Genomic DNA, 23,744 nt, shown 5'->3' with positions numbered 1-23,744 from the left:
GCATGCGCAAGGCTGTGAGCGCGCCGGTGGCCGCCCTTCCCCCACCTCTAGCCGCGAGTGGGTGACAGGGCCCCAATTTCCGCGCGTCTTCGCTGCCCCGTGCTGTAACCTGGCCTAACACTCAGCCGAGAGTGGAGACTGTCCCTCCAGGTATGAAGAGGGCTACCAGGCAGCTCGCGGGGCATAGGGGCCGAAGGAAAGGGGATGAAGGATAGGCTCGTGCCCGCGCAGGGTGGGAGCGCAAACTTCGGCGACTCGCGGGTGACGGTGACCCTAGGGACGGCGTCGGGGGGCCGCCTGGCGTTCTCCCCGGCGTGGGGTTGGCGGGGCCCGCCAGGCCGGACGTGCGGGGGTGGAGACGGCGGAGACGGCGGAGCGGGAGGGCGGCTGCGAAGCTCGCCTTCCTCCCTTTGTCCGGGGAAGTGCCTCCGACGCCGGCAAGGGTCCGGCCGTTGGGGACGGAGTTCGGAAGTCCAGACGGGCGTGCGCGTGCCTAGGCCCGTCGAGTGCCCGGCGAGCCCGGGGGCGGGGCCGAACACAGCGTCCCGGCTCCTCGCGGCATAGAGGGAGAATGGCAAGCCCCCGCAACTTTAGCGATGCGCGGACGCGCCGAACGCACGAGAGCTCTGTCCACTTTGCAGGAACCTTTTCCGTTAAGTATTCACCTACCCTCGGACTTTGCTAGTATCTCAGTTTCTGTAGAAGGAAAAATGAATGCTCAGAAAGGTGGAGTGATTCTCCCAAGGTTACCCAGCCTGCTGATATTTTCTGATATGAATGGCAAATCGTTTTTCATTTGCCTTTTGACTTTGCTCACTGGTAGTTTTTGCCATGTAGGCGTTTTGAATTTCTCTGCAGTTGAATTTACTGCTCTTTCCTTTTATGGCCCCCAAAAGACTTCATCACTTTGAGATGATACGAGTTTTCTTATGATTCCTAGTGGTACTTTAGAATTGTATTTTTAAAAAATTGCTGATCCTTTTATTGATCCCATTGATGGTTACATTAAGTTAGAGGGAATGTTGGGTCTTATTCTAGGTCTTCCCATTTGTTCAAGTCCTCTTTTGTTTTGACCCCCTCCTCAGTATCTTACATTAATGAATGAACTGCATTTTCCTTAATTTTATTCTTTTGTAGGATTTTATCGCTATCGAAGGATTCATATTCCATTATTTCATCCTTTTTTCTCATATTTGTTATTTCCCTCTTTGTACGTTTTCCTTAATTACTGTAGCTAATGGTTATCTATATTTATTGCTAAACAATAATTCGTTAATGTCTTTAGCATCTGTAGTAATGTCTCTGTGATCATTCTTGATATTTCTAATTTATGGGAATTTTTCCCCCATGGCCTGTTTGGGTAGAGGTTCATCAATGTTATTAGCCTTTTGAAATAACCAGCCTTTGGTTTCATTGAATTTCTCTAGTTCCATTTTCAGTTTCATTGATTTCTGCTCTTTATTATGCTTGCTTTGGGTTTCATTTCCCTTTTTTTTCCCTCCTTGGGTCATTGACACCTTTCTTCTTAAATAATATTATACTATGTAATGTGAGATCCTTAAAACAGTATACTCTCAATTTCATAACCTCACCTTTTGTGTTATCTTCATTTTAATCATCCCAGAGATCTTTATTATTATTATTATTTTTGTAGATCTAGAAGTATCATATCCCTTCTATCTGAAGAACGTATTTAAATTTTTTTTTTGTAGTACATGTTTACAGTACTACATGAATTCTGTTTTTGTTTGTTCAGAAAGGTGTTTATTTCACTTTCACTTTTGAAAGATAGATTTGCTAGGTATAGAATTCTGGGTTGATAGTGTTTTTCTTTTTTGTTTTTTTAAAAACACTTTAAAGATGTGAGTACATTTTCTTCTGGCTTGTATATTTTCTGATGAGAAATGGGCTGTGATTGTTTATCTTGGTTCCTCTGTATATAATGTGTCTGTTTTTCCTCTTACTGTTCACAAGACTTTAACTTTGGTTTTCAGTGGTTTGAGTATGATATATCCACATGTGTCTTTGTTTTGTGCTGTTTACCCTGTTCAGATAAATTATCTGAGCTTCTTGGATCTGTGGTTTGATATCAATCATTATTTTTGGAAAATTTTTAGCCATTACATCTCCAAATATTTCTGTCCCATTCTTTCTTCTCCTTTTGAGATTGCAGTGGCATGTTTGTTAGGTCATTGGCTATTGTGCCACATCCCTCAGACGCTCTCTTTTTTCCTTTTTTCTTCTTCCACTTTCTCTTTGTATGACCTATCTTCAGACTTCCTGAAAGTTTCTTCACTTTTTTTGAGTCTAATAATGAGCCTGTTAAAGATATGCTTTCGGCTCAGTTACTGTGCTTTTCTTTCCTAGCATTTCCATTTGATTTTTTTGCTGGTTCCATCTCTTCTGAAATTCCCCGTTTCTTCATTCATGTCTACCTTAAAGCCCTTAATGTATGAATCATAGTTGTTTTAAATTCTCTGTTAATTTTATTAGTTGAGGAGTGGATTAACTTTTTCTCTTGATAGTGGGTAGTCTTCTGTATTTTCAGGTGTCTTATGATGTTTGAGTGAAGGTGAGTGCTGCCATTCTGATTCTTTCTGCCCCTTCTGAAGAGGCAAAGCGACTGCCCCAGGAGATGGGATTTTCCTAGGAGATGTGCAGGCATTTCTAAGCAGATCATTCTAGGAGTTTTGAAGTAAGTCAGAGCTTTAATAACAGTACCTTCCTCTTTGCTTTATTCTAGATCCGCTTTCATAGTTCTATGCCTTTACCCAGAAGCTAAAGAAAATGAACAAATCCCAGGTGAGTTGTTTTGTTTATTTCCAGTTTTGTTTTTTAGTAAATTTGTCAAAGCTTATAAAGATCCAGAAAATGAAACAGCAAAATATATGTGAGTGAAACTCAAGGAAAACATAGAAGAATAACTGATCAATACCTTGGTTTGAAAAACAAACCAAGTTAATTAAGCGTCTTATATTGATTATGAATACTGTTTCCTTGTTCTCTAGCATTAAATCTGGATAAATTTTATGGATCTTCATTTAGGTTGTGTTTTGGGCAGCATACCCAGGAATAACGCAAATTTAAAGAGTTATCATTTTGTCTGTGGTTATTTCATATAGCATCTTCAGTGCAAATGCTGGGTTTTATTATATTTTATTTTTCTAATCAGATTAGCATGATGCCAAAGAACTCAAATAGCTGGGTGTGTTTTTAAATTCTCCCCTAACTTTTATAAATATCGTTATTACTTCCTCGAGTAGCTTTCCAGAATTTATTTGTACATATTTACAAAGTACATGTATGTAGATAATTGTAAGATAGAGTATTAATCATACTGTTTTGTTTATATGTGTTTTGCTTTGCTTTTAATTAATAGATTTAATTCTTTAGAGCAGTTTGGGGTATACAGAAAATTTGAATGGAAAGTAGTGAGAGTTCCCATATACTCCCTCTACAAACATAGTTTCTCCTGTTAATAACATCTTACATTGATGTGATATACTTGTTAATAATTGAGAAGCCACTTTAACTAAAGTCCATAGATTACATTAGGATTCGCTCTTGGTGTTATAATTTAATAATGAATTTTGACAGATATATAATGACATGTGTTGACCATTATAATATCATACAGAATAGTTTCACTGCCCTAAAAACTCCTGTGCTTTATCTATTCATTCCTCCTTCCCTCTCCCTACGCCTCTGGCACCTCCTGATCTTTTTACTGCCGCTATAGTTATGCTTTTACAGAATGTTACATAGTTGGAATCATACAGTATGTAGTTTTTCAGATTAATTTCTTCCACTTAGAAACATGCACTTAAGGTTTCTCCATGTCTTTTCATGGCTTGATAGCTCATTTCTTTTCTGCACTGAATCATATTCTGTTATATGGATGTACTGCCATTTATTTATCCATTCACCTATTGAAAAGCATCTTGGTTGATTCTGAGTTTTGGCAATTATGAATAAAGCTTCATATAAATGTGCAGGGTTTTTGTATGGACATGAAATTACTCATTTGGGTAAATACTCAGAAGTGTAATTGTTAGATCGTATGTCAGAAGTATATTCAGTTCTATAAGAAACTGCCAAACTGTACCATTTTGCATTCCTACCCTCAATGAATGAGAGTTCCTGTTGCTCTACATCCTTACCAGCATTTGGTGTTATTGTTGTGGATTTCGGACATTCTAAGAGGTGTATGGCGGTATCTCATTGTAATTTACGATGCCCTGATGATGTGATGTGGAGCAAATTTTCTTGTGTTTATTTGCTATCTGTGTATCATATTTGGTGAGGTGACCGTTAAGATCTTTGGTCCATTTTTAAATCAGGTATGTCTTTCGCAAAGATTTTTTCCCCATCTGTAGTTTGTTCTTTCATTTTTTTGATGATGTATGTTATTATCACTAGATGACATATCATTAAAATCTTTCCATAACAGAGCAGTTTCCTAATTTTCCCTAATTTTTTAATTCTGTAGTATACTACATACACAGTATATAATATTCTTTATATGTTATAACAATATGTATAATATATGTATACATTAAGATGGGCACCCATGTACTTACCCAGGTTCAGAAATAGAACACTAGCTGTTCCTTTTTTTTTTTTTTTCTTTTGGTGTCTTTTAAAAAAAATTATTTTTCGACTGCAATTGACATGCAATATTATATTAGTTTCAGGTGTACAACCTTGTGATTAGACATTTATATACCTCACAAAGTGATACCCTGATATAGTACCTATCTGACCTTGTACATAGTTACTGCATTATTATTGACTATATTCCCTATGCTGTACTTTCCATCCCTGTGACTTTTTATAACTGGAAATTTATACTACTTAATAGCTTTACCTTTCTCATGCATCCGTGCAACACCCTCCCAACTTTCAACCATCAGTTCGTTTTCTGTCTATGAGTTTGTTTCTGTTTTGTTCTTTGTTTTTTTACATGCCACATATAAATGAATCCATGGTCTTTGTTTTTCTCTGACTTATTCAATTAGCATAATACCCTTTACGTCCATCCATGTTCACAAATGGTTAAGATTTCATTCTTTTTTTTATGGCTGAGTAATATTCTATTGTATTTATGAACCACATCTTTATCCATTTTTCTGTTGATTGATATTAGATTGCTTCCGTGTGTGTAAGTAATGCTGCAGTAAACATAGAGGTGCATATATATATTTTTATTGTGTTTTGCATTTCTTTGCATAAATACCCAGAAGTGGAATTGCTGGGTCATAGGGTAGTTCTAATTTTAATTTTTCGAGAAACCTCCATACTGTTTTCCATAGTGGCTGCACCACTTTGCAGTGCACAAAATTTGCCTTTTCTTCACATCTTTACCAACACTTGTTTGTTGATTTATTGATGATAGCCATTCTGACAGGTAGGAGGTGATATCTCATTGTCATTTTAATTTGCATTTCTCTGATGATTAGTGACCTTGAGCATCTTTTCATGTGTCTGTCAGCCATCTGTCTTTCCTCTTTGGCGAAGTATCCGTTCAGGTCTTCTGTCCATTTTTATTTGGATTGTTTGTTTTGTTGAGTTGTATGAATTCTTTATATATTTTGGATATTAATTTCTTATCAGACATAGCATTAGCAAATATCTTCTCCCAGTCAGTTGTATTTTTGTTTTGTTGATGGTTTTCTTTGCTGTATGAAAACTTTAGTTTTATGTAGTCCCATTTATTTATTTTTCCTTTTGTTTCCCTTGCCCAGGGAGATATATCCAAAAAGAAATTACTGTTAGTAATATCAGAGAGTTTACTGCCTACGTTTTCTTCTAGAAGTTTTATGGTTTCGGGTCTCACATTTAAGTCTTTAATCCATTTCGAGTGTGTTCTTGTATATGGTGTAAGAAGGTGGTGCAGCGTCTTTTTTTCCCATGTACCTGCCCAATTTTCCCAACACCATTTATTGAGGAGATTGTCTTTACCCCATTGTATCTGCTTACCTCCTTTGTCATATACTAAGTGAGCATATGGGGTGGATTTATTTCTGGGCTCTCTATTTTGTTACATTGGTCAATGTATCTTTTAATGCCAGTACCATGCTGTTTTGATTACTATAACCTTGTAGTGAGTGTAGTTTAATATCGGGTAGTGTGATACCTCCAACTTTGTTCATTCTCAAGATTCCCATGGCTATTAGGGGTCTTTTATGTTTCCATATAAATATTAGGATTATTTGTTCCAGCTCTCTGAAAAATGCCATTAATATTTTGATAGGGATTGTATTGTATCTATAGATTGCTTTGGGTAGTATGGCCATTTTAACGATGACGATTCTTCATACCCATGAACACTGTATATGCTTCCATTTATTTGTGTCTTCTTCAATTTCTTTTTTCAATGACTTTTAATTTTCTGAGAACAAGTCTTTTACCTCCTGGGTAAATTTGATTCCCAGGTATCTTAATTGTTTTCGATTGAATTGTAAATGGGGTTGTTTTCCTAATATCTCTTTCTGAAAGTTCATCATTGATGTATAAAAATGCCACTGACCTCTGAATATTAATTTTGTAACCTCCTACTGTACTGAATTCATTGATAACAGTTCTGACAGTTTTTGGTGGAATCTTTAGGGTTCTCTCTATATAGAATCATGTCATCGGCAAATAGTGAGAGTTTTACTTCTTCCTTTTTAATTTGGATGCTATTTTTTTCTCTTGTCTTACTGCTGTGGTTAAGACTTCCAATACAATGTTGAAGAGGAGTGGTGAAAGTGGGCATCCTTGTCTTGTTCTTGATCTTAAGGAAAATGCTCTTAGCATTTCGCCATTGAGTATGAGGTTAGCTGTAGGTTCGTCATATATGGCCTTTATTATGTTGAGGTATGTTCCCTCTATTCCCACTTCGCTGAGAGTTTTTATCATAAATGGATGCTGGATTTTGTCAAATGCTTTTTCTGCATCTATCGATATGATCATATGGTTTTTGTCTTTTGATTTGTTAATGTGGTGTATCCCATTAATTGATTTGCAGATATTGTACCAACCTTGCATCCCAGGAATAAATTCCACTTAATCATGGTGTATGATATTTTTAATGTATTGCTGAATTCGGTTTGCTAATATTTTGTTGAAGATTTTTGCATCAATGTTCACAAGAGATATCGGCCTATCGTTTTCTTTTTTTGTAATGTCTTTGATTTTGGAATTAAGGTAATGGTGGCCTCATAAAAGGAGTTAGGGAAGCTTCCCTCTTCTTGAATTTTTTGGAATAGTGTGATAAGAATAGGTGTTAATTCTTCTTTGACTGTTTAGTAAAATTCTCCTATGAAGCCATCTGGTCCAGGACTTATTTTTGGGGAGGTTTTTGATTACTGATTCTATTTCATTGGTGGTAATCAGTAGGTTCAGATTTTCTGTTTCTCGACTCAGTTTTGAGAGATTATATGTTTCTAGGAATGTGTTCATTTATTCCAGATTGTCTAATTTGTTGCCATATAATTAATAGCTCATAGTATTCTTTTATGATCCTTTGTATTTCTGTGGAGTCCATAGTTACTTCTTCTCATTCATTTCGGGCTTTATTTGAGTCCTCTATTTTTTTTCCTTGATAAGTATGGGTAAGGGTCTGTCAATTTTATTTATCCCGTCAAAGAACCAGCTCTTGGTTTCATTAATCTGTTGTATTTTTTTTTTTTAGACTCTATTTCATTTATTTTCTCTCTGATCTTCATTATTTCCTTCCTTCTATTCACTTTGGGCTTTGTTTGCTGTTCTTTTTATAGTTCTTTTAAGTGTAAGGTTAGATTATTTAGTTGAGCTTTTTCTTGCTTCTTGGGGTAGGCCTGTATTGCTATGAATTTCTGTCTTAGAACTGCTTTTGCTGTGTCTCATAGATTTTGAATTGTGTTTTCATTTTCAATTGTCTCTAAGTGTCTTTTGATTTCTTCCTCGATCTCATTAATAACCCATTTATTGTTTATTAGCATGGTATTTAGCCTCCATATGGTTGTGTATTTTTCAGTTTTTTTCTTGTAGTTGATTTCTCGTTTCATACCATTGTGATTAGAGAAGACGGTTGATATGATTTCAGTCTTAAATGTACTAATACTTGTTTTGTGCCCTAACGTGGTCTATCCTAGAAAACGTTCCATGTGTACTTGAGAAGAATGTATATTTTGCTGCTTTGGAGTAAAATGCTCTTAAAATATCTATTAAATCCGTCTGGTCTAGTGTGTCTTTTAGGCCCATTGTTTCCTTGTTGATTCTTTGCCTGGAAGACCTGTCCATTGGTGTCAATGGGATGCTAAAGTCTCCTACTATGAGTGTATTACATTTTATCTCTCCTTTTATGTCAGTGAATAATTGCTTTATGTGTGTAGGTGCTCCCGTGTTGAGTACGTATGTGTTTACTAGGGTTATGTCGATCCCTTCATCATTAAGTAATGCACTTTTTCGTCTCTTATTATAGCCTTTTTTAAAAGTCTGTTTTATCTGATGTAAGTATCGCTACCCCGGCTTTTTCCCCTCCATTTCTGTGTGCGTGAAATGTCTCTTTTTCCATCCCTTTACTTTCAGTCTGTGAGTGTCATTTGATCTGAAGTGGGCCTCTTATAGACAGCGTATGCATGGGTCTTATTTTCTTAGTTATTTGGTTATCCTTTGTCTTTCGAGTGGAGCATTTACTCCATTTACATTTAAAGTGATTACTGACAGGTACATAATTACTGCTATTTTATTATTCGTATTTGTTATTTTTATTTTCTTTTTTACCCCTTCTCTTTTTATAGAAGTCCCTTTAGCATTTCTTGTAATACTAGCTTTTTGGCCATAATTCCTTAAGTTTTTTCCTGTCTGGGAAGCTCTTTATCTCAACTTCCATTTTAATGGAAAGCCTTTCTGGGTAGAGTAATCATGGTTGTAGATTCTTGTTGTTTGTAACTTTGCATATTTCTTGCCACTCCCTTCTGGCCTGCAAAGTTTCCATTGAAAAATCAGCAGACTTTCTTATGGGGGGTACCCTTCTGAGTAACTAGCTGCCTTTCTCTTGCTGCTTTTAAGATTCTCTCTTTGTCTTGGCAACTCTCGCAGGCAGCAGAGGTCTCCTTGCCATGGATTTCTGTGTAGTGCCCACCCAGTGCTAGCCAAAGTTTGTTGCCTGTGTGGACTGGGAGATCCTGTGGGGAGGGGCAGGGAAATGGCAGTTCACTTGGGCAATTCGTGGGTAGTGTGGGGTGGGGTCTTAGAGAGACAATGGCAATGGGATCAGTACAGTCTCAGGCTTCCTGCAACTTTGGTAACTGTGCACTCCCCCATAAGTCCCAGCTCACAGCAAGACCAGCTGCTGTCTGGGACTGGCCCACAGATCCCCAAGATCTGCCCAAGTTAGTATTGGCAGCAGTGATCTGCTTGACCCTATCTTGGAAATGTGGCTCACAGTGCTGTCTGCCAGTTGCGAATGCTGGGCTCTGAATCGCCCTGAATGGGCACAGGGCATGGCAGCCATTCAACAACAAAAGCCCTGGGTGATCTGCAGGTTGGTTGGGGCAGGCTGATCCCCTCTGGCCAGCACTTCCTGTGGGAGGGGTCTGTAGATTACCTGGTAGTGGGGCCGGACTATAAGGCACACTGGTGGCTTCCCTTCCAGCCTTCTTACTGACGCCAGGTAATGCGAACTCCTCCGTATGGATCCCGCCTGAGCCTCTGACCCACTGCCGGTGCCCCGGGTGGGTGTCCGCAGATCAGAAAGCCTGTGTGCGGGCCCTTCAGAGGGGCAGCTCGGGTTTCAGTCTCCTTCCATGTCACCCAGACCACCGGAATCCCCTCTGGTTTTCCTTAGGGCTGGGGAGCTCCCAAATGAGACCAGAGCCCCCCTCTCCTTCAGGAGAGTCTCTGCTGCCTCGCTTTCCCTCCAGGTGATCCTACACCACCCTCGGGTGCGGGTCCAGCTGCATTCACGACTTTACCCCTCCTCCTGGCTTTGATGGGGCTCCTTTATATTATCAGACATAGATGTTACAATCAGCTGGACTTGAGGCGATTCTCCACGTTGATGATTTTATAATTTGGTTGTAATTTCAATGTGGACCTGGAAGGAGACGAACCCTGCTTTCACCTAGTTGGCCAGCTTCCTTTCCCCTTCCTCGCGTGGATCTGGTTCAGGACTTTTGTTTGCTAGAAGTTTTTTGTTTCTAATTCAATATCGTTAATAATTATTGATCTGTTCAGATATTCTGTTTCTTCCTCATGCAGTCTAGGAAGATTGTTTCTAGTTCAGTTCTTTTTTTTATTATTATTAAATTGATCAGGTGACGTTGGTTAACAAAGCTATACAGGTTTCAAGTGTACAATTCAACAATGCATCATGTGTATGTCGTGTTGTGTACACCACCCAAAGTTAAATTTTCTTCGTCATCACATATTCGACCTCTTTTATCCTTACCTACCTCCTCCCACCCCCACATTTCTTCCAGTTCGGTGGTGTATAATTGTCATAGTGTCCTGTAATCGTGTATTTCTGTGCTGTCGGTTCTCACGCGTCTCTATTTTCGATTGTATTTATTTGGTCCCTCTCTATTTTCTTGATGTCTGACTGAAGAATTATCAGTTTTGTTTATGTTTTCAAAGAAGCAGCTCTTAGTTTCATCGACTGTTTCTATTATTTTTTTTATAGTCTATTTCTCTTATTCCTGCTCTGATATTTGTTGTTTTCCTTCTACTCACTTTGGGTTTTGTTCTTATTTTTCTAGTTCCTTTTGGTATAAGGTTAGATCGTTTGAGATTTTTCTTGTTTCTCGAAGTGGTCCTGTACTGCTATGAATTTCTCTCTTAGATCTGACTACTTGAGCCATGTCCCATAGACTTTGGGTCATTGTGTTTTCATTTTCATTTGTCTCAAGGTTTCTTTATCTCATTGTGAACCCATTCATTGTTCAGTAGCATGATATTTAGCCTCACACGTTTGTGGTTTTCAGTCTTCTTATAATTGGTTTCTCATTTCATAGCCTCGTGATAGGAGAAAATGCTAGATATGATTTCAGTCTTAAAACACTGAGACGTGTTTTGTGGCCGAACACGTGGTCTTTCCTGGAAAATGTTCCATGTGCACTTGAAAAGAATGTGTATTTTACTGCTTTTGCGTGAAATTGACATAAAAATATTAATAAAGTTCATCTGCCATGATATGTCATTTAAGGCCACTGTTACCTTATTGATTTTCTATCTGGATGATCTATCCATAGATGTCAATGAAGTGTTAAACTTTACCCTATTTATTATTGCCTTAACTGTTGATATATTTCCCTTTATGTAGGTCAATATCTGCTTACATATTTAGTCGCTCCTACCTTGGCTGTGTAGGTGTTTATAAAAGTTATAATCTCTTGTTAGATTGATTTTTTATCATTATAACATGTGCTTTTTTCTCTTTTGTTACAGCTTTTCTTTTAAAGTCTATTTTGTCTGATATAAGTATCGTTACCCCAGCTTTTATGATTTGTTTGCTTCGATTTGCATGAAATATCTTTTCCCATCCGTTTACGTTTTCAGTCTGTTTTACCTAAAACATTTACTACTTTGCCCTTTATAGAAAAAATTTGCCAACTCACATTCTAGTATTTTTAGTACTTCGAAGATATTCTCTTATTTTCTGGCTTTTGTTGTTTCTGTTGAAAGGTTAGCTGTCAGTTTTACTGTTTTGCCTCTCAAGTCAGTGTATCTTTTTTTTTTTCTGGGAATGTTAGCAGTTTTATTACGATGTACCTATGTGTGGTTTTCTTTATATTTATTCTGCTTGGGATTAGTGGTGTTTCCGTGGTCTGATGTGAGCTGTTTTGGAAAATTCTCAGCCATTATCTCTTCAAGTACTGTAGTTTGTCTCCTTTATTTGGACTCAAATTGCAAATACATGAGACCTTTTTAGTTTGTTCCATATGTCTCTGAGGCTTTTTGATGTGTTTTCCAGTCTTTGTTATTCCTGTATCGCAGTCTGGATGTTTCTTACTCTGATAGGTCTTACAGTTCACTGATCACTTCAGCTGTGTCTAACCTACTACTGTTAAATCCAATTATGTATTTAAATTTTTTTTCTAACTTTTTTTTCTGCTCAGTTTTTATCTTTTTTATTCCTTTCTTCTGTGAGAGGTTATTTGACTCATAACTTATGCCCGTGTGACTGTGAGCCACATTGTACGTCTCTACTTACGTTATGCTGATAATGTGGAATTGATACAGCGTGAGTGGAGCAACCCGGTCCTAGATGCTGGAAAGCTGAGTAGCCATTAATAAGGCTAATGCCCAACTTATGCAAATAAATGCATAAGTGCAGCCAGAATCGATCTGGGAATTACGTAGATTACAAGCCGAGTAAAAAGTGTTTTTAATGAGTACATAGGACATCAGGAAATTGAACTAGATATTAAGATTTAGTGAATATTACCCAAATTTTTACACAATCTGAGTGAAACAGTACAGATGCTACATTATTTTATTATTAAGTATGTAACATGTCCTCATGTGTTTCATGCTAAAAGGAATACAAAGATGAACAAGATGTAATTTCTGGTCTAAAAAATTTTAACATCTAATGGGAAGAGTGAGAGGAATAAGAGACTTTTAACAAAAGAAAGAGTAAAATAAGTGCCACAAGAGAGAAACAAAAAAAGTACTCTAGCAGAACTGAAAATCTAAGATGGCATCTGAGTGGGGAGATCTGTGCAGAGAGAGGGGAGCCCTGGGAAAGAGGGCCGAACAAGAAACATGGATGGTGTTGAGTACTGGGCTAGTCATTAGTTCATTGCAATAGATCACGGATAACCATTTCTAAGCAGGGTAATCATACAGAGCTTTAGAATGTGGGGTAAAAGGGAGTAAGGGGAGACAAGAAATAAGAGGAGTTAGGGAGCTCTTGTAACAGCTGGGGTGACTGTGGAAATAGGAAGCAAAGGAAAGACTTGAGAGGTAGATCAGAGTGAAGACTGATCTTGGTTATTGTGCCCCTACTACTTAATTTAGTCCTTAAGACATTTCCTCGTGTTTCTGTTTTTTGAACTGGAGTTTCAGAATTGATCTGAATTTGGAGACTACAAATTCACTATAGGGAAAATCTTGCCTCTGTGATTGTTGACCTCTATTCTCGGGCGCAGATGACCTGTCAGGTGCATTCTCTGCTCCCATGCCAAGTGGCCAAAGATTCCTATAAGATGTCTTGAAACAATGCTCATTAGAGTCCCTGAAAATTTGTGGTACTCGGACCTTTTTTTCCCTCTCACTTCCTATAACTTTTCCTTAGGCCAGGAGCTGCCGAGTGAAAAGCGGTGGAAAGTACTGAGGCAAGGGAAATGAAGACGGGGACAAGCGTAACCTAGATTTCGGAGGCATGTAATCCTAGAGCTGCAGTGCCGGTTCGGAAGAAGGGAGGGGTTAAGGAATTGGAGGTCATGACGGAACACGAAATACGTGGATTCAAAAAAGAACGTGAATGGGGAAAAGAGGATTTGTGTGCTCAGAGAAGTAAATTTAGAGGTGAACGTTTTAGGTGTGTGACAGTTTGAAGAGTTGAGGGGATGTTACAATGGTCTGCTCTGGGTGTCAAGGACAGTAGGTACACCTCTGGTCATGGCCAGAGAACTTCTGCCCAGAACATCAAATTCATTCCAGGTTGAAAGTGCATCTGTCATGACAAAAAGTAAGTCTTGGAAGTCAGTCATGTTTGACATCTCTTTTAAGGCTATGCTCTCAGAATTATTTTATTAAGAGTTTTTGGAGTGTTTTGTGTAGAGATGGAAAATAGAATTGTGAGAAAAAGTATTTTCGTATTTAATAGCAGAGTCATTTCTAAATACATGTCAATCGAGCCAGTGGTGAGCCACAGGTGCCCACCCACAGGTGCCCACCCACAGGTGCCCACCCTTGTTGGTCAGACAGCGGCGCAGTTCAGTGCACTCATCGTGTGGCTGTAGATGGTTTCGAAGGTTGTCAAATGGCCTGTTATTTTCCTTTCTTATAACTTTTTAGTTTTGATTAAATGCTTGGTTTTCTAGTTGCTTTCATGACTTTTCATATTTATAATGCTTCAACGTTTTGTTCATTCAGATTTATAGTGAAAAGTATTATATAGAGAATAGTATTTAAAATGTACATATAATATATATAGATAGATGAGAGACAGACAGAGACACAGACAGAGGTCTGTCTCAGTGTCTCGCTAACCCATGTAGCCACCGTTCAGGCCAAGAAATAGAATTAACCAGCATTTTGAAGCCCTTGTGAAATGATCCTTGTGCAGCTGGACTTAGTTCATTTCCAGGGCTTTATGGTACTCAGTTGTTTTATTGTACCACAAGAAATTAATCCGCTGATGAGCATTTGTTTTTCTAGCTTTGGGCTCTTATGTAAAATGCTGCTTTGAACATTTTATTTTTTATAGACTTAACTATTTTTTAAATTGAGAGATAATTGATGTATGACTACAGTAGTTTCATGTGTACAGCATAGTGATGTGATATTTGTGTATGTTGCAGAATAATCACCTCAGTAAGTCTAGTTAACATCCATCACCATACAGTTCCAAGTTTTTCTTGTAATGAGAACTTTTAGCAACTTTGATATATGCAATAGTTTTATTAACTACAGTCACCATACTGCACATTACATCCCCAGGACATGTTTACTTTATAACTGGAAGTTTGTTTTATACCTTTTAACTCCCTCCACCCCTGCAAGCATCAGTCTGTTCTCTCTCTGAGCTCACTTTGTTTGATTTCACACATGAGTGAGATAATATAGTACTTATCTTTCTCTGACTTACTTCACATACTGCCCTCAGGGTCCATCCATATTGTCACAAATGGCAAGGTTTTTTTTTTTTTTTCCACGGCTGAATAATATTCTATTGTGTATATATACCTCATTTTCTTTATCCATTCATGAGTACTTAGGTTGTTTCCATATCTAGGATATTTTAAATACTGCAGTGAACATGGGTGTGTGTATATCTTTTCGAATTCATGTTTTTATTTTTTTGGTTAAATACCCAGAGGTGGGATTGCAGGATCATGTGGTAGTTCAAGTCATAAATTTTTGAGAAGCCTCCATAGCGTTTTGCCATAGTAATTGCACAATTTACATTCCCCCCAGCAGTGGACATCTTTTCTCCACATGCTTGCCAGCACTTATCTTTTTGATAATAGCCATTCCGACAGGTGGTGTGGTACCGTATCGTGGTTTTGATTTGCATGCTCTGATTGACAGTGTTGAACACCTTTCCATGTACCTGTTGGCCACCTGTATGTCTTTGGGAAAACGTCTCTTCAGATCCTCTCCTCTTTAATTGGGTTGTTTGTTTTTGTGCTATTGAGTCGTGTAAGTTTTTAAAATATATTTTGGTTATTAACCCCTTAATACATATATGATTTGCAAATATTTTCTCCCATTTGGTCAACTCCCTTTGAATTATGTTGGTTTCCTTTGCTGTGCAGAAGCTTTTTAATTTGATGAATTTCGGCTTATTTTTGCTTTTCTGCCATTTTTATGGCTTGGATATTATGGGAAGATCTTTAATTATGCCTGACATTTTATTTTATAATTGGATGTTCATCTTCTGCCTTTAAATATTTAAAACTGAAAAGGGTCCCTAGACTTTACAATGTCATGTGTATGTGTGCACACGTGCTTTCCCCAACCACCAGCAGTGTGTCAGAACTCAGCTCCATTCTGACAGTGTCTACCTGAAAATAGAATCAGACCCCATAGGCTAAGGGTTCATTGCTTCAAAACTGTCCCGGCTCCGCAACTTCAGATGCTGGTTGCAAGCCCACGTTGTTAGCCTGTGCTTCTCACCAACTGACTACATATTGGAGGTTCCAGCGACTCCCCCAGCCTCAAGTCCAGCTCGTTACCTGTACTTCTGACTGGCTATAAATCAGAGATTCCTAGATTTCTTCTTTGGGTTTAATTTGCTAGAGCAGCGCACAGAACTCAGAGAAACATTTTACTTCCTAGGTGTGGTATATGGTAAAAGGATGGAAGAGGCATAGGGCAAGGTGAGGGCAAAGGGTCCGGAGCTTCTGTGACCTCTCCAGGGTGCACCTCCACCCACCTCCACTTGTTCAACCCTGAAGTTCTCTGAACGCTGCCTTTTTAGGTTTTTATGGAGGCTTCGTTATATAGTTATGATTCATTAAATCATTGACCACTGTCAAGTGATTCAACCTCCAGCCTCTCCCCCCTCCCCAGAAGAGGTCAAGGAAAAGGACAGAAAGTTCCAACCCTTTAATCATATGGTCTCCTGGTGACCAGCACCGCCACCTCCCCGCCCCCTCTCTGTCCTTAGGAAATTCCAGGGGCTTTCAAGCAAGCTGTGAGCCAGGAGCAGTAGACCAAAATCAAATATATATGAGAAATACATATTTGGGCATCAGAATGACCAAGTATATACTTCTTATAAATCACGGCATCACAGTCTGCTCTGATGTGAGGACACATTGTAGCATTACATCAGCAGACACAAGCACATCATTTGAATCCCGTTTAGTAATGACTTGGCAGGTCCATCACAGTGGATGACAGTGTCGGCCAGAGCAAGTCTCTGTAGGTTTGTAGGCTTGTGCGTTGGGTTCCAAATCACGAGTGATCATGACCCTGTGTGGCTTCACCTTTTCAGATGTCACGGAAGGAAATTTTTCACCTACCTTTCTAGGTTCTTCTAGATGGTCAAATCAAATTGACATGAGGCAGATTAGCAGGAGAAATGTAAAGTTTAATAACATGTAAATGGCGGAAGCCATCACCTCCAGCTAAAGACAACAGGCGTTGGGGGTGGGGAGTCAGTTTGGGGAGGTGACTAGGAAAAGCACAGTAAATGGTAAAGTTATTATGCAGATTTAGGTCTGGGCCTTCTCAGTTGAAAATTTTCTCTAGAGATTTAGATATCCCTGGAACAGTAAGGAAAGAAGACACTTAAAAGTGGAGATTTGCCTTACAAGTGAGAAAGGAAATGGGGGGGGAGCTAGAGAAGAGGCGTGGAGAGAGGACGGAGAAGCAGAATCGGAGAGGGAGGAGAGGGAAAGAGGTGAGAGAGGAGCCGCTGGGGGCACTGAGGGGATCGGAAGAGGAGCAAACTAGAGAAAAGGGGGACAGGGGAGGGAGAAGGGCGGGGCTGGAGGGGAGGGGATAGGTGGCCAGCGAGGCTGAGCAGAGTGGGGGAGAGGCGAGCCAGCAAGAAACGTGTGTGGTGGGGGCTGCGAGGGCAGGGAGGGGAGTGGAGTGAGATAAATAGGGGATAAAAGAGAGGAGCAAGTGGGGAACAGCAGTGGGGGAGGGGAAGAGGGCAAGGGAAGAGAAGGGAGAGAAGCTGGATCAAGAGGACAGAGACGAGTGAGGAGGAAGAAGAGGAGCGGAGAGGAGCAGGAGTGGGAGGACAGGGAGGGGAGAGAGAGGGAGTAGGGGAGTGAGAGAGATGGAAAGAGGAGACACAGCGGGAGGGGAGGACAGAGGAGGAGAGGAGAGACAGCCGCAGGAGAGCAGCTGAGAGGACAGGAGAGGGGAATGAGATATGAAACAGGAGAGAGATGGAAGAGACGAGAGAGGAGAGAATGAGAGAGACGGAGATGAGAGACGAGGGAGGAGAGAGAGAGATGAGGGAACAAGAGAGAGGAGAGAGAGACGGAGATGAGAGAGGAAAGAGAGAGATGAAGGAAACAATAGAGACGGAGATGAGAGAGGAGAGAGGAGAGAGAGAGAAGAAGGAAACGAGAGGTGAGAGAAGAGAGATGGAAGAAACAATAGACGGAGATGAGAGAGGAGAGAGAGAGAGATGAAGGAAACGAGAGAGGAGAGAGGGACGGAAATGAAAGAACGAGAGAGTAGACGGACAGAAATGAGAGATGAGAAAGGAGAGAGATGAAAGAGACGAGAGAGAGAGAGAGATGAGGGAACGAGAGAGAGAGATGAAAGAAACGAGAGAGGAGAGAGGAGGGAGAGAGATGAAGGAAACGAGAGAGAGAGAGAAATGAAAGAACGATAGAAGCGAGAGAGACGGAGATGAGAGACGAGAGAGGAGAGAGAGAGAGATGAGGGAACGAGAGAGAGAGAGATGAACGAGAAGAGAGAGGAGAGAGGGACGGAGAAGAAACAACGAGAGAGGGGAGAGACGGAGATGAAAGAACAGAGAGAGGAGAGAGATGAAAGAGACGAGAGAGGAAAGATAGAGAGATGAAAGAAACGGAGATGAGAGAGGAGAGAGGGAGATAGAGGAGGTGGTGGGGGGAGCGAGCGAGAGCGGGAGAAACGTGAGAGAGATGAGAACGAGGGGAGCGGGGCGGGGGGCTGAGAGAGGGGGAGCCCAGGGGCAGACGGCAGGAGTGTTCGCGTTACTCACCGTGAAGCCGTCGCGTCCTCCGGCACCTCTCCCCCGGCCGCTCCACGTGCTCCTGAGTTCAGGAGCCCGTGGGGCCTGTGCCTTGGGTTTCGTGGAGGCTCCGTTATACAGTGGTTATGATTAAACCGTTGACCAGTGTCATTCGATTCCATTTTCAGCCCTTCCCCCGTCCCCATAGGTCAGGGGCTGGGTCTCCTGGTGACTGACACTCACCGTTAGGTAATTTCCAAAAGTCACCTTATTATCGGACAAAAACCTTCATCACCCTCAGTGCCTTGGCAATTCCAAGGGTTTGGGAGCTGTGAGCCAAAAGCTGTTGACCCAGACCAGATATATATGAGAAACGTATTTTGGTCATGTGACGACAATATATTTAATATTGTCTAGTTTGATACCACAGAAACAATATCTGAGCATTATCATTGTACTGATAACATTAATTACTATATAGTTTATTTGTTATATATATAATTATATATATTCCTATACACATCTTTCGAGGAGAAAGTGTTTTATTAATCCTCCGTACCTGTTAAGTGTGATAGTGCCCGAGATATAGAGAAATTCAAACACATGCTGGAACCACCATAAAAACCCTTTTTGGAAACAAAACACGGTGAAGATGCACATTTTCATGGTGAATGGCTGTTTGGCAACAGCATGGTAGGTTTCCATCTACCCTGTCTACATCCCCGAACGTTCGTCATTCCGGAATGAGTAGCAACATGCCGTTACAGGGGTCAGTGTCGTTCACGGACGTGACTGTGGACTTCACCCAGGAGGAGTGGGAGCAGCTGGACCCATCTCAGAGGATCCTGTACATGGACGTGATGCTGGAGAATTACAGCAACCTACTGTCAGTGGGTAAGCACGGCTTTCGGGGGTAACTCGGTGTGCACCTGTAGCGTTTGTCATTTCTAACAAAATGTCACTTGTAATTCGTTACCAGAAATTGAGTTAGTAGATTACTGAATGTTTTGGGCCTCGAGCTTCAGGCGTTAAAGGTGACAGATGGTGCGGGATCTCGGAAGTGCAAGCAGCTAGGAGCTACGTCCCACTAGCCAACCCTCTGGGGTTAAACCGGACGCGATTTTCAAGTCGGAGCAACAAGGGTCGAGGCGAGCAAAGACAGAATTGCCAGCTGAGAACTTCCTAGGGAAGCTGCGGCAGAAGAAGAGAATCAGAAGCCGCGAGAAGTACCATCCCAAGGGTTAGGAATGGGTTGGTACCTCTGAAATTTTTTAGGAATATGTTTCTCAAACCCTTCAGCTCTCTGAGTCACACCTCCGGACATCACCCTTTCTGCTCGACTCTTTTTCCTCTGCAACCTTTATAGACATTTGCCTCTCACACTTGTACCCTGGTACTTGCATAACAGGTCTCAAACCTTTGTTTTGTGATTAGTTGCTCTTTCATTAGTATTTTCGGTTTACCAGAATGATGACCTTAATAGTTTAGCTCATGGAAATCAGTGTACTGGCCTGCAGAGAAACACAGATTTTTTAGTACAGGAGAGACCTCAGTGTCCCAGACACAAACGGCGGCAGGCGCACAAGAGTCAGGAATGGCCAGTGACGCACAGAGGGAAGTAAAGGTTATTGCGGGCCTACGCCGAGGCCGGGTAATTCGATCCTTAAAACCCCTTGAAATAAAAGCAGGGGCTAGTCCGGGGAAGAAATTAAACACATTAAAGAGAGAAAAATAGAATCTAATGATGGAAATACATCCTCTCTCCGGCAGCTTCAATAGAAAAAGTGGCAGTGAAACCAGCAGTAGCAGTGAACCTGTCGAAGGGGGCTTGGCTCCGTGGATCTTTTTTATATTTCCTACAGAATATGTGTGAGTTTCTGGGCCTGCCGTTCACTGTGGAGATTTGGAGCCCTGAATGGGATTATCTCTGCACACCTTAGGAAGTGGCTCGGCATACATGAGAAGGGGAAACGCGGGACGCGGGGAATCGAGACGCCCGGCCACAGCGATTCAGAGTCAGAGCTTGGCTGCTGGCCTCGCATCTGCCAGGGCTTTTTCCTTTAACGTCTTCAACTGCTTTTCTTGGTCACTGTGCTAACCGCCGGTGTCCTGGGGGACACTATGACTCCCCTTCGAGGAGGGGACCGCCCTCCCATGCCGTGGGTTTCCTGTTTCCTGCCCTTAGTTTTTATTTCACTTTACCCACCTTTGAAGGTCATTTTGGAATCTGGCAATGCGACTTGTGTTCATTATCAATTTCTACTGTTTTTGGCTACAGCCTTTTTTTTCCTCTTTCTTTCAAAGTTTAAGAGCTAGGGAAATTTGCACTGGAGACTTTTTAATACTGGAAAACTAGGTCCCAGACTAAAAAGGCAGCCTCACAATGAAACGTTTGTGGAGACCACACTGTATGACATTACAGCGAAAGGGCTGACGAAGTCTTTCGTGTGCTTTTTCCTAGAGGTGTGGAAGGCCGATGACCAGATGGAGAGGGAGCACAGAAGCCCAGATGAGCAGGCGAGGCCGTTTATAATCTTTAAGAACCAAGCCCCACTTGAGGAAAGAGGCGATCTCTTTGAAAAATCCTTCAATCTGAGCACAGACTTTGTTTCTCTAAGACAAGTACCCTATAAATATGACTTATACGAAAAAACTTTGAAGTGTAATTCAGACTTACTTAATGGTAGTAGAAGCTACATAAGAAAGCAAGCCGACGAGTATAATGGATTCGGAAAAGCATTTCTCTATCTAAAGCAAGAGAAAACTCATGCCGGAGTGGAATACTCTGACTATAACAAAAGTGGGAAAGCCTTCAGCCATAAAGAAACCATTTTTAAACATCAGAAAATTAGAAATTTGGTACAACCTTTCATTTGTAACTACTGTGACAAGGCTTTCCCCTTTAAGTCACTCCTCATTAGTCATAAGAGAATACATACTGGAGAAAAACCTTATGAATGTAACGTATGTAAGAAAACCTTCTCCCATAAGGCAAATCTCATTAAACATCAGAGAATTCATACCGGGGAGAAACCCTTTGAATGTCTCGAATGTGGGAAAGCTTTCACCCACCAGTCAAACCTCATCGTGCACCAGAGGGCACACATGGAGAAGAAGCCGTATGAATGCAGCGAGTGTGGCAAGACGTTTGCCCAGAAGTTTGAACTTACGACACACCAGAGAATTCATACAGGGGAGCGGCCCTATGAGTGTAACGAGTGTGCCAAAACCTTCTTCAAGAAATCAAACCTCATCATACATCAGAAAATTCACACAGGAGAGAAGCGGTACGAGTGCAGCGAATGCGGGAAGTCCTTCATCCAGAACTCGCAGCTCATCATACACACGAGGACTCACACAGGGGAGAAGCCCTACGAATGTACCGAGTGCGGCAAAACGTTCAGCCAGCGGTCCACTCTTAGGTTGCACCTGCGAATCCATACGGGAGAGAAACCGTACGAGTGTCCCCAGTGCGGGAAGGCCTTCAGCAGGAAGTCCCGGCTCAGCGTCCATCAGAGAGTTCACACAGGGGACAAACCCTGAGACTGCGACCAGGGCAGACTGCACAACCCTTCCAGTGGGAGGGAAGCGTAGGTACCGCAGGAGCATGGGAATCCATACTGAGATACGACTTATCAACTCAAAACTGTGTAAAAATGGGGTCCCCTAAGAACAACAACAACTGAAACTTAGCTGTGATCCCCAAACTAAAGATTATGTATCAGAATATATCCAATTGTAAATATACATACTAACTGTATTACAATGAGCTTTTTAAAATCCCAGATGAATTATTCAACGATGAAATATTCCGGAAAGCAGCAGAAAGGTTCTATAGACAACATCTAGGAATATAGCAGTTATGTGTGAGATTATGCCACAAAGCAAATTATATATTTTAGAGTTGCACATATGGATTTAACTGGAAGTTTGAAGTTTTTGTTTTCTGTAATAATTAGGACACCTCAAACAGGATTTTCCACCTTAAACATCACACGTGTTTGTCAGTACCTTTCCAGCTCAGTATGCATTCCAAATGAAATGCGGGACGTGCGTTTCCTCCTGCTGCTGGCATGTGTGAGTTGGTATGACCATTGTTATTAAGCTGCCTCTTAATAAACAGAAGACTGTTGAAGTTTTTGCCTGCTTCGGGGTTTGCTGAAGATTTTCTAAAAGAATTATTTACATAAATAGGCAAGCGTGAGATAATTAAGAGGAGGTTTGCAGAGTGAGAGCCGCTGTGTTACTCAGTGTGCACCACGGAATAAACATAGGCTGTATGAGGAAGATATCCGTATCCATCCTGAGCTTGTTTTTCAGTGGGGTATTTACATCCAAATCCATGTCAGTTACACAATGTTGTGCAGCCCAGAAACCACCTATATTTTTGCATGTGGTCCTGTTTCTCTTAACGTTTTATCAGTTGTCTTATGGAAAATGGTGGGATGTGTATGTAGTGCACAATGTTACATTTCAGAGACTTTAACGGAAAAATAATTTATTTTAAGAGACTATCAGATGTCTTAATTGCTTTTGAAAATTTTCATGTGCATAGTCCGCCTTAGAAATAAATTTTTGCAGCATTCTGTTGAGGAGAGGCATTTCTACTTCCTTGAATTTCAGTATCATAAACCTAAAGCATTTCCCTTTGGAACCTGACTTCATATAAGTTATACTTTTCCTTTAAAGGTTCACAGACAGCTTTATTAGTTACTGTTCAGCGAACTCTCCATAAACTTTTGTAGGTTAGTCATCAAACAGTATAATCTTTCACATAACCTAAAGGTTTGCCATTTTAGGCTTGACTTCAGATTCACAGGTTTCACCTTTTCCTATTAGTCACAAATTATGCATTAGAATCGTAAAAGCCAACCAGAACTGGCTTTTTTGAAAATTAATTTTTGAAGATCATTGATGTGCTCTTACTATATATGAATGTGAGTGACTTCTGAACAAACATACTAGAACATCCATAGTCCAGTAAGTCTTCGTCTGAGTTGTCATCTTATACTAACAGCAAGGAAGCAGGGGAAAGGTTCATTTCATACTACGCTGTTAGAAGTTTAAATTGTGACGGCCTCCTAGGAAATCACTGTGACTCTGTCTTTAACATTAAGAAGACACATACTCTTCAGCCCAGCAGTCTCACTCCTGGGAACCTATCCCTAAGAGAAAAATAAAATACTAGTACTTAAGATTATGTTTATCAATGTATGTTGTATTTTTTGGTAAGGACAGAAAAAGGAAACAATTTAAAAGACCATCAGTAAGGGAATGATTGAATAAACTGCATTAAAATGTCATGGTTTGGTGATAATCCACAGAAAAGAATGTGTAGGAGCGAACACTTTGAACTGAGAGGAGGAAATCAAGAGGAGAGAGTATATACCAAATTTTGTACAATAAAGATCCAAGAACCTTA

General features: G+C 40.5%; 1 protein-coding gene across 4 annotated transcripts; it reads left to right on the top strand.

The window, feature by feature from the left end:
• ZFP1 (ZFP1 zinc finger protein) lies at positions 1-23,744 on the top strand. 4 transcript variants are annotated; one of them, XM_016130081.2, is made up of 4 exons: positions 1-150; positions 2,744-2,802; positions 19,090-19,216; positions 20,784-23,744. In XM_016130081.2, exons 2-4 carry the CDS (start codon positions 2,788-2,790, stop codon positions 21,863-21,865), a joined length of 1,224 nt encoding a protein of 407 aa, XP_015985567.1. In that variant the 5' UTR covers positions 1-150; positions 2,744-2,787; the 3' UTR covers positions 21,866-23,744. The 4 variants fall into 4 exon arrangements, with proteins under 4 accessions (XP_015985567.1, XP_015985569.1, XP_015985568.1 ...); XM_016130083.2 differs by lacking the exons at positions 1-150; positions 2,744-2,802 and adding an exon at positions 20,093-20,191 and having other exon boundaries at positions 19,089-19,216; XM_016130082.2 differs by lacking the exons at positions 1-150; positions 2,744-2,802 and adding an exon at positions 19,302-19,573 and having other exon boundaries at positions 19,094-19,216.

Source organism: Rousettus aegyptiacus, unplaced genomic scaffold, assembly GCF_014176215.1.
Source record: "Rousettus aegyptiacus isolate mRouAeg1 unplaced genomic scaffold, mRouAeg1.p scaffold_m13_p_14, whole genome shotgun sequence".
Classification (NCBI taxonomy): domain Eukaryota; kingdom Metazoa; phylum Chordata; class Mammalia; order Chiroptera; family Pteropodidae; genus Rousettus; species Rousettus aegyptiacus.
Note: the sequence above shows the minus strand (reverse complement) of the source record. Positions and strands in the feature narration are given on the sequence as shown.